Source organism: Balaenoptera ricei, chromosome 9, assembly GCF_028023285.1.
Source record: "Balaenoptera ricei isolate mBalRic1 chromosome 9, mBalRic1.hap2, whole genome shotgun sequence".
NCBI classification, from domain to species: Eukaryota; Metazoa; Chordata; class Mammalia; order Artiodactyla; family Balaenopteridae; genus Balaenoptera; species Balaenoptera ricei.
In genome coordinates this window covers 6,291,317-6,305,124 of record NC_082647.1, presented here as the reverse complement: position 1 = coordinate 6,305,124, position 13,808 = coordinate 6,291,317, and the positions used below count along the sequence as shown (strand labels likewise).

The 13,808-nt window shown below is 57.8% G+C and overlaps 1 protein-coding gene across 4 annotated transcripts in view; it reads left to right on the top strand.

The window, feature by feature from the left end:
- The first annotated feature begins 1,673 nt into the window (after nucleotides 1–1,673).
- The window catches only part of AGAP3 (ArfGAP with GTPase domain, ankyrin repeat and PH domain 3), a 59,164-nt gene continuing 47,029 nt past the window's right edge, over nucleotides 1,674–13,808 (top strand). For 3 of the 4 annotated variants that reach the window (XM_059933049.1, XM_059933048.1, XM_059933050.1), the window contains exon 1: nucleotides 1,674–2,294. In XM_059933049.1, the coding sequence (XP_059789032.1) occupies nucleotides 1,967–2,294 (328 nt within the window). In that variant the 5' untranslated portion in view covers nucleotides 1,674–1,966. The remainder of the gene's footprint in view (nucleotides 2,295–13,808) is intronic. The other variant, XM_059933052.1, reaches the window with a different exon arrangement.

The following is a 13,808-nucleotide window of genomic DNA, read 5'->3' as shown; positions in this document are numbered from 1 at the left end:
CCTTCCCACTTATTCATTTATTCTAGAAATATTTTTAAAATGTATACTATGTGCTGGGCACTGGGTGAGATGCTGGGAGTACAGTGAATCAGACTCTATCCCTGCCCTCATGTGGCTCATATACTAATAAAGGAGACAAGTAGCCCACCAGTGCTAAAACAGGTATGTTCTGGCTGCCGGGGCAACATTTTTGAGGGACTCTTTACCCTCAGCAGCTCTACTGGGAGGTACCTGGTGCAACTGCTTGCTGTCAATTCTAATTAAGCTTCTAAAAGATATGTTAGATATTGCTCTTAGACTTACAGAACATAGGGTAGGTGATTTGTTCAACTACTATATTTTGCAAATGAAGCCCAGGGAGGGTGCAAGACATTCTTAAGGTCAAGCAGGTAGGTAGAACCCACATCCCTCAGGAGCTTGGGAGGCCCCCGGTGTTGATTAGCTCGCACCAGCTTCTTTGGAAGGTACAAGAAACTTAGGAATGGTGACTAGGTTGGTACTGGGGTAGAGTTGTGTAGGTAGCTGAATGGTGGGCAACTTTTTGCTGGGAAAAGACCCAGCTTGGCCTGGGAAGTGGAAGGATATGTAAAAAGGATGACTGTGCCAGAGGACAGCGGGGTGTAGCCCTGGCAGGCTGATTGGCTGGGACCAGTGCTCTGCAAATGCCACCTCTTACGGGGTTTAGGAAAGTTGGGGTGGGGTGGCTAGCAGAACTGCAAACAGCTTTAGCAATGGGGATGCAGAGGAACTAGGACGTTGAGGGAACTCCCTGGCCCCATGAGTGGACAGGAACACAGTATAGACAAGGCAGAGAGGACAAAGAAAATTGAGACAGTCATGTGGACTCCGGTGAGTGTCTTGAATGGGGTGAGTGGGAAATAAGGCATAATATTTGATTCCTTTCTCTTCTTCCTTCCCCCTTTCAGTGGGGTCCAGCTGTGTTCACTGGTCCTCTCCCAGTCCGGCAGTGGGCGGCTTTTAGGAGAGGCTGGAAGATAAGAGTGGGGACGTTGTTGTTTAAAGTGTCATTTCCAAGGGCCCCGCAGATGAAGCTCTCCTCAGGAAGAACTGGAAATAGAATCCGGGAATCCAGATTTCCAGCCTATGTGCTGCAGTCGGCAATGGAGAGTCCAGGCAGGGCCTGAGAGAGAACCCTGGGTCGGCGTGGTCTCTAGGGTTGACCTCAGGGCCCTGGGACAGGGGAGCCTGTGCCGCACTGAAGGCAGGGCGATGTAAGGGAGGCGCAACTGGGCCTGGCCTGGCAACCCTCCTCGGCCAATCAGCCGCGTTCATCAGTACCCTCGGGCGCAGGGCACTGTGCGGGCACTGCCCAGAGATCGGACACCCCACCCAGACCAGCGCAAGGAGGCGAAAGCGACAGCCGGGGCCGGGAGGGGGGCAGGGCAGCTGTCCTCTCGAAGCGAGTGGCCCTCGCGGCGGGTGTCGGTGGGGGCTGGAGAAGAGGCGGAAGGGCCGAAGCTGGGTGGGAGGGGCCCGGCCGCTGGGGCTGGAGCGCGCGGCTCGGGGGTGGAGGCTGCAGAGCCAGCAAGCGAGCGAGGGGCGGGGGCGCTGGGGCCCGCGCGCAGGAGGGGCGGGGGCGGGGGCGGGGGCGGCGGGGAGGGGGGCTCGGGCTGCGTGTGCCGGAGCCGGCGGGGGCGGCGGTGCGTGCGCATGACGCGGGGGGAGGGCCCGGGCCGCGCGCTCCCGGTCCCGTTGTTGTTGCCGCTGGAGGCTGCTCCCAGGCAGCGGGATCGCGGCGCCGGGAAGCGCCCGGCAGCGGTGGCCACAGCGTGCGCGGCGGCGCCTCCCGGCCTCGGCCCCCGGCCCCCGGCCCCATGCACTAGCCCCGCGCCGCCGGCTCCGTAGTCCCGGCTCCGCCAGCCCCGCGAGCCCGCCCGCCCGCCGCCGCCGCCGCGCCGCCCAGGGACCCGGCCGGGCCCGCCTCGGGCCCCGCGGCTCCGGAGCCATGAACTTCCAGGCGGGCGGGGGGCAGAGCCCGCAGCAGCAGCCGAGCCTGGCGGCGCCGGGGGGCGGCGGCGGCGGCGGCGGCGCGGGGGGCGGCGGTCAGTTCGGCGGCGCAGGGCCGGGGGCCGGGGGCGGCGGCGTCCCCTCGCAGCAGCTGGCCGGCGGGCCTCCCCAGCAGTTCGCGCTCTCCAACTCGGCGGCCATCCGGGCCGAGATCCAGCGCTTCGAGTCCGTGCATCCCAATATCTACGCCATCTACGACCTGATCGAGCGCATCGAGGACCTGGCGCTGCAGAACCAGATCCGGGAGCACGTCATTTCCATCGAGGGTGAGCTGAGCCGGGGGCTGCGGGAGCTGGGGCGCGGTGGCCTCTCCGGCGCCGGCCGGGGGCTTTGCTGGCCCGTTCCGGCCACGCTCTCGCCGTTGGGGGTCCTCTCGCGCCTGAGGTCGGGGCCACGCGGTTTGCTGATCGCTGGCGCTGCATAGCCGGCGGCCAGGCTTCGCCATTTCTCGTCCGGGGACACTTTGGGGCTGCGGGCAGGTCCCGTGCCAGGGGACAGGTTTTCTGATCTTAATGCTCCAGGGCGTGAGGGTGGTGTCGCTCCGGGGACGGGTGCGCTCGGAGCCGCAGAGGTTCCGGGGTCCAGGGGCCAGGTCTGGTCAGGCATGGCCGGGGAGGGTGGGCGCGGCGGAGGGCCTCGGCGGGCCGGGAGGTGGGGCCGCTGCCGGAGAGGCGTCTCAGCCGCTGTCCCGGCCCTGCCCGCGGTGGAGCGGTGGATCGGAGCCTCCCGTTAGTGGATGGCAGCATTCCCGGGCCCAGCGCCCGCGGGCCCCGGAGGGTGGCGCTCGCCGAGGCTCGCTCTTCCGACGCACACCCTCCACGCTGCCGCGGCCCGGCGGGCGCGGGCCAGGCCTGGCGCGGGGCTTGGGCGCCGGGGCCGCGTGGGAAGCCCCGGCCGGGCCAGTGGCGCCTTCGCTGGGTCCCCCGCGCGCCGGACACCCGCCGCTGCTCTCCAGGGAGCCACTCGAGAAGCGGGCTCGGGGCTGGTGGGCGCTGACCGACCTCCAGGGACACAGCGCCAGGCGTCGGGGACTAGAACGCCGGGCCACTGAGCTGCCCAGCGCTCCTTTTTCTAGGCTCTCGGGCCCTGGACCTCGGCTACTGAGGGGCAGAGGAAGTGGGTGCACGCCGCTGGCAGATGTACCACGACCCCGGGTGTGGTGGGGACGGGCAGCACCGGCAGGCACCCCAGCGGCGTGGTGACCTTTGAACGCATGTGGGGCAGATGGGCCTGGTCCTGGGCCATCTGCTTCCTCCTCCGGCTCTATTTGCAGGGGGACGCCCACCAGCAGGTGGTGGGTTCGGAAATGCAGGCAGAGTGCAAGGCCTTTCGCTGATGACTTGGAGTTGTGGGCAGGGCCCTGTCCAGTACTTGGGCCTCACAGTTAGGGCCGCACTCCCATCTTTCTCTCATTGTGTGAGGCTCTTGGGGGGGGGGGGATCCTTCACCTGAACACCCCGTTTCTGCTTTCAGAGGTCCCCATGGCTGAGGAAGGCATAGTTGGTCTTTTGGGGGTAGGGGACCCCATTTAGAGCTGGGGTCCTGCTCTTGTAGCATTCCCGTCTGCCTTCTTTCTGTCCTTTTCCCAGCTCTCTCGCATCGCATCTCTTTCCTCTCAAGGCTGAGTTCACTGTGAACTAATTAGGTGACAGAAAAAAACTCATTAGCATGGATCTGAGTAAATGGCCTGAATCATCGGTGTGGCTGGGGACCAGGAGATGGCATTTGTGTGAGCCAGGGGCCCCAAAGAGAGGAGATGACCAATATTTCCTCCTAGATCTGAAGGGGTTGGGGGGGGGGGGTGAGAAATGCCATTCCCTGCAGCTTCCCTGTTTCCCCGGAGGAAGTAAGTCCCTGATCAGCACCAAGATGCCTCCCCCACCCCTCACAGCCCCTTTTGGAGGGGGTGGGACAGCCCCAGGAGGGGTGAAGAATGGCGTCCAGAGCAGGGAGAGGCAGGACTGGGCTGGATTCCACATCTGACTCCCGCTTCCTTAACAGTACCCCCGCCCCCCCCCCCGAGCTCAGGAGGTCTCTGGCCCGGCATCTTCCGTGATGTGAAGGCCAGAGTTCCTGGGACACACTTGGGTTTTCACCCCCATCTTGAATTCAACATGATAGGCGGAATTTCCCCTCTTAGATCCCTCCCCCGTGACCAACTTCCCCATTGCGGTTTGGAAGTACCCCACATTCCGTCTGCTTAGCCTGGAAGCTTGGTATCACCATTGCGGATCCTGGGACCCAATGTTTCATTGTCACCAGGGCCCAGCTGCTCCTCACACATCCATTCCCAGCTCTCCTGGTCCCTACTTCCCTGCTCTTTCTTGGCCAGGCCTCCCACCTCTTTCTTCCTTCTCCCCTTTTTCTTCCCAGCCTCTCTCTTGGAACCCATGTTTATTACCCACCGCACCCTTGCTTTCCCACTCCTGTCGCCCCAGCTTTTCTGCTGTAGGCAGGCATCAAAAAAAAAAAAAAAAAAAAAAAAACCCCAGAAAACTCCTTCTCCAATTTCTGCCGTATATCCTTCCTCTCCCCATCTGCCAAACCATATTGCCGCTGTCCTGCAAAGCAGCGTCGGCACCTTCTTTCTCAGTGGAGGGAGGGCAGCAGCTTCTCTGGCGGGCGTTTCCCTGCTCGCTCTCTGAGCCTGACCGAGGCCCCTGCCAGGGCCCAGCGGACCTGGGTCGAGACTGTTATATAAACACGTTCATCGCCTGGGAGGCTGATCCTGTGTTTACTAGGGATGAGCCTTTTAGGGGGAAGGGATGACATTTTCCTAGTGTGTAAGAAGCCTCACTCAGTAATACTTTAGTGAAGGGTGCATTTGAGCCCTGAAGGTGACTGCGGAGATGCGGTCAGGATGCGTTTGGGACTGAGGAAGCGTGGTGGCACCTTGCCCTCCTGTATTCTCTCTGCTTCTCTCAGCCCCTCTCACCCCGCGGCCAGGGCAGGAAGAAGCAGAGGAACTTTGAGCTTTCCTGTGTTTCAGGACAGGATCTGGAGGGAGGGAGTTCCTTTTCCCACCAAAGGCCAAGGAAAGAGAAAACCTGTCCACGCTTCGTTCTTAAGGAACAGCGGAATGTCACCAGTAGCTGGGATGGAGGGATAGACAGGCCACTGCGTGCGGAGCCTTTGAGCCACTCTCACCTCCCTGGTGGGGACACCGAGACTCAGAGAAGAGAGGGACCTGCAGGGAGGGGCGCTCCCGGGACTTGCTCGGGTGTCCTGGCTGTGTCCTAGAAAGAGGACACGAAGGAACCAGGCCTTGCTCCAGATGGGGGACAGTCTGGGCACGCGGAACACAGGGATGCTGGGCCAGTGAGCCGGAAGCCAGGATGAGGTGTTGGGAGAAGCGGCCCTTGGGGTCCCAGCAGGTGGCCTGGAAAGGCAGGCTTGTCCCTGAGTAGATGTGAACCTGGGGAGGTCTGCCCGAGGGGAGGCCCGCATGGAGGGCCTGGAAGCGGACTGTGGCCCCGGGAGGCTACTGCTGTGGCAGGAACCCGGCTTTGTCAACTGGGTGACTTGTTCCCGTGGCCCTTGGTTTTCCCCCAGGGGTTTTTAAGCAGTGAAATTCCTTGGACGGGCCAGCGCCCCAGCTGGCCTGTTCCGCCCTCACTCACAGAGGCACGGTCTGCCTGCCTCTGTGGGCTCCGGGCTTGGTAACATTCTGAAAGGACTCAGGTGAAAAGAGGTGCGGGTTTTCCTGTCTGGTTCGAAATTAGGCTAAAGAGAGAAGGGGGTCCGGAGCTGTGGGCGGGGCGGTCAGAGGGCGCAGCCTCAGCATCTACATCCTTCCCTGCAGGCCTGCCCAGGGCGCTAGAGTTTGTCCCCTGTTTTGTCTGTGTGCTGTGGCTAGATCCCAGCAACAGCGCTCTGAGGCAGAGAGAAGAATTGTGTACGTTTCGGAGACAGAGAAGCCCTCTCCTGAGCTGATTCCCTTCTGCCTGCTCCTCGGGGTGGGCATTCCCCAACCTGCTGGTAATCCTCACCTGTGGGACTTGCTCAAGTACGCATTTCTGAGGCTCCCTCCAAGGGATTTGATTCTGTGGGTTTGGGATGGGGGCCCAGGGATCTGCGTTTGTAACTTCCCCGGCCCATTCTGGTAATTAGCTGGTTTGGGGAATGAGTGCCTGGTGGGGGACTGGTTATTTAGGACTTTGCACAAAAGAGCTCTAGGAATTCTGAAAAAGAGGCTATCGGTGTGGGTGCCAGTGGCCTGGGAAAGCCGCATTTGTTCCAGATACATTTATTTAGCTCCTACTGTGTGGCCCAGTTGCATCTAGCACAGTGGAGAGCGGGAGGGGAGGGAAGGGGCTGAGCCAGCCCTCTGGACCCTGAAGGTGAATGGATCAGCCTGTAGGAGGTGCCAGAGGGGGAATTGGGAGTGGCAGGAATAAAGGCCGGGTTTTAAGAAAAGCAGGACGAAGATGAGAGACTAGGGAAGCCTTGTCAAGACCCCAAGCCCGCAGGAACTTGGGCAGCCTCGAGATGCAGCCTCCCCGCCCCCCATTCAGGCCTCCTTCACTGCGCTCCAGCTCTCTGCCAGGTGGAAGGCACCGTATAGATAAGACGGTCCTTGCTCCGAAACACCCTGTGGCTGGCACATACCCTAACTTTCCTCTACCACTTATTTCTTTAACTGAATGTGTGTGCCAGGCGCAGGGTCTGAGAGACGCTCCGTGCAGAGGGAACAGGTTGGCAAAGGCGGCAAGGGTCGGGGTTCAAGGAACAGCAGGCTGGTCTGCGCGCCTGGAGCACTGAGTCCAGGGGGGACAGGCAGGAGGACCCCGGTTCGGGAGTTTTGAATGCTTTGTCCTGTATTAATTCATTTACACCTCACCTTGTTCCAGGAGACCGTACGAGGTGACGCTTAAGCCTGCAGGAGATGGGCTGTCACGGGAGGGTCAAAGCAGGAGCCAACCGGCAGGTCGTATTTGAGAGCGGGTTGCATTTGAGAACTTACTCTCTGTGCAGTGCCCGCTGGATCAGAGGGAGCGGGGCCGCAGGGAGAGCAGGCAGGAGAGGTGGATTAATCAGCTTTTAGTGCCCACGCCGTACATTTGACTGTGAGCCCTTCCTAGCAGCTGTCAGCGGGCCTCTGGCCTCAGAACCTCAGGAGTGGAGGGGGAAGGAGGCCCTAGCCTGGGGGAGGCAGACCCGGGGGCCCTGAGAACTCCTGTGTCCCCGCTCAGCATCGCCTGAACACCCACTCAGGACCCTTTGGCTTGCCCCCATTCTCTTTTTAATATGCAGGTAACTCGAGATTAGTTGAACCGGAGAGCATTCCTCCTGAGGCCTAGCCAACTTCCACCGCGCAGGCCAGGGGTGAGGGGCAGCTAATTTTGGCACATGGAGCTGAGCTGTAGGCTTACGGAAGCGGGAAGGGGAGGTGACCGGGATCTCCTGCTTTGAGGATGGGGACCATGGGCTGTGCAGTGTTCCACCAGTTTACATTCCTCAGCTGCCTGCTGGAGATGGTCTCGAGGCCTCTGCAATCCTTTGCAGTCTTCTCCGGTATGCAGGTATCATCTCCATTTTGCAAATGAGATCTCCTAGGACTGAGATGGAGTCACTTCCCAAGGCCACGCAGGAGCGGCACAGCCAGGGACTCTGCCTGGTTTTTCATCTCCAGGCCTGGTGCTCTTCCCCTCACACGGATGGGCTGACTGAGCTTTGCTGGGCCAGGCTGGACACCCAGCCAGCCCTTCTGGGTGCCTCTCAGGCAAGGTTTTGACCTCGAGTTGAACTTTTGGAAGCTTTTAGAGTATCACTTAAGGGTGACCCAGAGCTCTTCTTTCCTGCCATAGTTTTCTTCTGAGTGTCTTGAATCCCCAACTGAATGGTGGCTCTTGGAGGGGGGCTCTCCCTTCCATGAGCAGCATGGATGTTGTGTGTGGGAGAAAGATGCTTGATCAAGAAACACTCCAAGATATTTGAACATTTAAAAAATTTAAGTATATGTTTATTTTATTTTTTTTAAATAACTCATTTTTAAAAAAATTAATTAATTAATTTTTGGCTACGTTGGGTCTTCGTTGCTGCGCGTGGGCTTTCTCTAGTTGCGGCGAGCGGGGGCTACTCTTCGTTCTGGTGCGCGGGCTTCTCATTGCGGTGGCTTCTCTTGTTGCAGAGCACGGGCTCTAGGTGCGCGGACTTCAGTAGTTGTGGCGCGCGGGCTTCAGTAGTTGTGGCGCACGGGCTGTAGAGCGCAGGCTCAGCAGCTGTGGCGCATGGGCTTAGTTGCTCCACGGCATGTGGGATCTTCCCGGACCAGGGCTCGAACCCGTGTCCCCTGCATTGGCAGGTGGATTCTTAACCACTGTGCCACCAGGGAAGCCCCTAAATATATGTTTAAATGACAAAAATAATGCATGCTGGTTATAACACATTCAACTGTGGAAAGGAAGTCGAAGAAATGTGTGTGCCCCCCACGTCTCCCCGAGGTACCTGCTGTTGTCTGTCTGTCTGACGGGTGTCTTTCCCATCTGCTTCCTCTCCTATATATAGCTACTATCTACTGCTGCATGATTGATGATACTCTTGGCGTTTCACAGCGAAAGTGGGACTTCTGTGGGAAATACTCCACTGGGAGAAGGGAACCAGAGTCACAGTTTCAAAAAAGGCGTCTGCATTAATGCACCCGTCTGGCAGCTCCCTGCGGGGCAGTTGGGATACCTGGGTTCTCATTCCTGTTCTGCCGCCGACTGGCTGTGAGAACTCGGGCAAGTCATAAAGGTGCCCCCAATCCCCCCGGCCTGTTCTCCTAGAACCCAGTTCTGGTTTCATCTGCACAGCTCGCTGTGACCCCACCCTCGAGCATTTGGACCATCTCAGTCTTGGGTCCCTGGTCCAGGGAGGCCAGACTCCGTTCAGTGGGAGGTTGTAAGGCTGCCTTCTTGTGCGCAGCATATGACACGCGCTGCCCAGGAGCCCTCCAGGAGCTGGTCATCGCCTCTGTACCTGAGTTTCCTCAGCTGAGAAGGAGGGGTAGTGACAGTGTGATGGGGTGAGGCACGGCAGGTGCCGACAGCGGTGCCTGGCACAGAGCGAGCACCCAGTGCGTGCTCGTGGTGAGCTGAGAGGCCGCGTGCAGTTGATCCAAGTCTCCTGGTACCTAGATCTTTGCACACTTGTCTGATTATTTCCTTTGGACAAATTCCCAAGTGGAAGAAAACAGTGGGGCCGTCGGGCACGCACGACCTTTTGGGGACTTTCTCTGTGCGCCACACTGCCCTGCAGGAAGGCCCTTCCCGTTTCCCTGGGGCAGAGACTGCCTGTTCCCTGCCCCCAACCTGTCCACTTGAAAGGTGAAGAGAAATGATGAAATGAGTTTTGTTGTTGTTTGATCTTGTGTGTATCTGATTACTAGTGAGAGTCAACATGAAACATAATGTTTTTGGTTGTTGTATTTTGTTGAATTCCCTTCATATCCTTTATTCATCTTCCTCGTGGTTTGTTACTCTTTTTCTTAATAAGTGTAAGATAGTTTTGTTTTTGTTTTTGTTTTTTTTTTGGCTGTGCGGTATGTGGGATCTTAGTTCCCCCACCAGGGATCGAACCCGCACCCCCTACAGTGGAAGCGCAGCGTCTTGACCACTGGACCGCCAGGGAAGCCGCTGTGTAGGACAGTTTTAATCTGCAAACATAGATCAGGCATACATTGCTGTTTGCTGGAGGGGAGCCGCGGTCTTGGTGTCTCTGGCGGCACTCTGGCCCTCCCGGGGCCCTGGGCACCGAGGTGAGTGAGCCCACAGCACATGGTCCCAGAGGGACGTATGTGCCTTTGCTGTTTTCGTGCCTGTTTATAGTGTGTATTTTCTTTCTCTTTCTTGTTTGTCAGCACCCCTCCTTGCCACTGTTGGTGCACCCGCCCACAGCATTTTCTCTTTTGCCTTTTAATTTGATGCTTTGTTGGCTTGCGAACCTGGGGCCCAAGCTGGTAGAGTGGGATTCGAGCCCAGTCGTGGCCTCCCCGTGTGTGTCTGTGGGTCTGTGTGTGCGGCAGGGCTGGGAGGCCGGGAGAGCTGGCCCCCACTCGGGGCTCCTGCTCTGCTCCTGGTGGGAGCTCCCGGCCCCTCCTGTGTGTGTGGTCTCTTCCAGGGAGGGGCAGATGCACTTCCCTGCCCAGAGAACGTTTTTGATTAAACAGGCCCTAGATGAAAGCCCTTTGCTAAGAAGCACTGTGAAGATTTGGTGGCTCTCAGTCCCTCTGAAGCCCCACTCGTCTTGGTTATTGCTTCTAGACTCTTCTAGACTGTTTTAGGTTGGACGATGTGGTAGAATGGAGCCTGGTGTCATTCCTTCTCTGTCACAGTCTGTACAGGGTAGTGGGTACAATCCGGCTCTGGAACCAGGCTGCCTAGATTTACGTTCCTAACACTTAGTAGTGGTGTCACCTTTCTGTGTCTTGGCTCTCTTGTTGGGCGAGTTCCATAACCTTTCTGTGTCTTGGCTTCCTTGTTGCTAATATGAGGTTAACAAGCACCCATCTCATTGTGTAGGTGTGACAATGAAGAATGTTAACGCGTGCAAAGCTTTTAGACCAGCCCCGGCCCCTCGGAAGTGTTCACAGTGGCTCCGGCCTTTGCAGGGCTGCGGAGAGGACTCGGGGAGGGAGGGAGTGTCCCTCATGGCACCTGCAGCGGTGGCTCCCCAGTCATGCTCCCTGAACCCGAGCGGGCGAACGGGAGAACCTGGCGGGGCAGAGTTTGGGGTAAGTTGGTTTAGCCTGGCAGGCCCCAGGGAGGGGTGCCAGGTCCAGACTTGTCTGCCGTTCCAGCTGATTGGAGCAGACCCTGGACCACAGCTGGTCACAAGGAGTGTGTCACACAGGCACCCAGCATTGCTTTCATCTGATTGCTTGCCCGTCGATTAAAGTATTTCCTCTAATTCAGCACCAATTACACATGTGAGTCATGTGTAAATTTAAATTTTCAAGTAGCCATGTTAAGAAAGCAAAAAAAAATTATCTTTAATAATGAGTTTTATTTAATCCATTGTATCTGAAATATTATCATTTCATTGTGCAATTAACAAATTAATATAAGGGGGCTTCCCTGGTGGCGCAGTGGTTAAGAATCCGCCTGGTTCGAGCCCTGGTCTGGGAAGATCCCACATGCCGCGGAGCAACTAAGCCTGCGCGCCACAACTACTGAGCCTGCACTCTGGAGCCCGCGAGCCACAACTACTGAAGCCCGCGCGCCTAGAGCCCATGCTCCGCAACAGGAGAAGCCACCGCAATGAGAAGCCCGCGCACCACAAATGAAGAGTAGCCGCCGCTCACTGCAACTAGAGAAAGCCTGCGCGCAGCAACGAAGACCCAACACAGCCAAAAATAAAAATAAATAAAATAAGTAAATTAATTAATTAATTAATATAACAATTTTTTTAAAATTAATTTATTTATTTAATTTTGGCTGTGTTGGGTCTTCGTTTCTGTGCTAGGGCTTTCTCTAGCTGCGGCAAGCGGGGGCCACTCTTCATCGCGGTGCGCGGGCCTCTCACTACCGCGGCCTCTCTTGTTGCGGAGCACAGGCTCCAGACGCGCAGGCTCAGTAGTTGTGGCTCACGGGCCCAGCTGCTCCGCGGCATGTGGGATCTTCCCAGACCAGGGCTCGAACCCGTGTCCCCTGCATTGGCAGGCAGACTCTCAACCACTGCGTCACCAGGGAAGCCCCTATAACACTTTTTAATGAGACATCTTACATTCTTTTTTCAACTAAGTCTTCAAACTGTGTCTCACCCGCTCAGTGCCCCTCCACTGGGACTGGCCGCATTTCAAGTGCTCAGGAGCCATGCATGGCCAGTGTCTCTGGTATTGGAAGAACAGCTCTAACTTTAGCCTATAAGGTAACAAAAGAATTCCTATTTGTTGGAAAAATTGAATACAGAAGTATATCCTTTTGGATTCATCTTTCTAAAGTATCGTATTAAAATTTTTTAAGTAACGTGCCTTTCATGTATATCCTGCCGTTTTCATTCAGTCATTCAACAAACACTCCTGAGTACCTGCTCAGGCCGTGGTGATGGGTAGCAGATAAATCTATTTAGAAGCGTTACTGAAGTCACAGTAGTTTTTTGTCGCCGTGGATTTTCTTAAAACCCGGAAGCACAACTACTGTTGAGGGGGCTCGGCCCCGAAACGTGTTCCCGCCCAGGGGTTCTCAAGTTTTGGAACCGAGATTCACACAGTTTTGCTCAAGGCGGAAGGTGGCAAGTGAGCCCAGACCCCACTCTTTTGCAAGAAGCTGGAGGAGAGGGCGCGTGTCTGTTGGGGGATCACGTCCAGGCTCCTCTTGGTCAGCGTCTTGGTTGAGAATGGGTCGCCCACGGGCCCCAGCGTGGCTCGCGTCACTTGGGTTTGGCGGTTTCATCCCACGTGGCTGCCGCTGTGCCCTACTTACGTCCCTGCCCGCCCCCTCTACATCACAGCCCGAGGCTAGTCCTGAATTAGGGTGAGGGGAAGGGAGGTGGCAGGGAAAGGCTCTTCCATCTGCTGGGGGGCAAGGGCCGGTGGGCCTGACTGGGAGGGGACGTGCCAGCCGGCGAGCCTGTTGCTGGGCCGAGCTCGTGTGAACAGCGCGGTCCGGGGACTGGCCGCCCTCTGCGTATCCTCTGCACGCGTGACGGACTAAAGTGCTGGATTGTGAAGTGCTGACCACTAGGGAATAGGGTGCCGATTACGTAGGCCGGCCAGCCGCGCAGACTGTGAGCCCAGCCCTCGCTCTGCGGACCAGAGAGGGTGGAAGCCACCTACCAGGGATTCAAGGTCACTGTTGAGCAGCAGGGCGGCTGAGGCCCCGGGCCTTTTCCCTTCGCCGTGGTAGTCTCCTTCCAGCTCACAGGAGAGGCGGGCCAGGTGATCCTGGCCACGTCCCCCTCAGCCGTGACCCACAGCAGTTGTGCCAGGATGTGTCACCAGCAAAGTCACACCCCATCCTGGTGCCTTAGGCAGAAGCTGTTTTTGTAAGCTTTTTTTTTTTTTTTTGCTTTGTGTTTTGTCTTTACGCTGAGTAACGTGTATATAATAGCGGAAAGTTCGTAAATGTACACGTGCTCTCTGAAAACACGTGGCACAGGATAAGGCCCCTCTCAGCCAGCAGCCTGGGTTGGCTTCCTTGCTCTGTCTCTCAGTCCACTTCCGGGCCCTGAAATAGGGAGACCTTCCCCCTCCCCCCTCTGCTTGGAGCTGAGATGCTTGTGGGGCCACCCAGGAAGGAGCATCTTGTTGTACTGCATTCACCAACCCCCTCTTGTTAACCTTTGCCCGGGGAGCCAGCAGGGAACCTGCCAATGGGCTGGGCTGGGCAGCTCTCTGCCTTTAGCAGGCCCTTGGTGACTGACATCTTGGATGGGATGTCCTGAGGCCCCTCCAGCCAACCCAGAGGAGACAGAGCCTGTCACCCCGCAGAGCTCTCATTCTCTCCCAGGCTGTCACTCTCTCCGGGGAGGGGGTGGGGTGGGGGGGCGGACACGCCATCCTGAAACTGTGTTAACAGGCTCTCACCTCCCTTCCTGGGTGCCCCCCATCCCCTGCCGGCTGTGGCCCTTGGGCCGCGCTTCTCTCCGTGGACCCTGAGCACACGGCAGCCCCTCCAGGGCCATCACTGCCCTTTACCTGCGAGAAGAGCTGGGATCTAAACCTGCCTCTGTCCAGCTCCATCACCCACCTTTCCCGTTCGAGGCCCTGGTCTGTTGGGTGTCCCTCCCCAGCCCCTAGTCTCCCCTGGCCTGGTCCCTCGTGGGGCCTGGAGCAGTGGGTGCTCTCCCCCCGCTGGCCC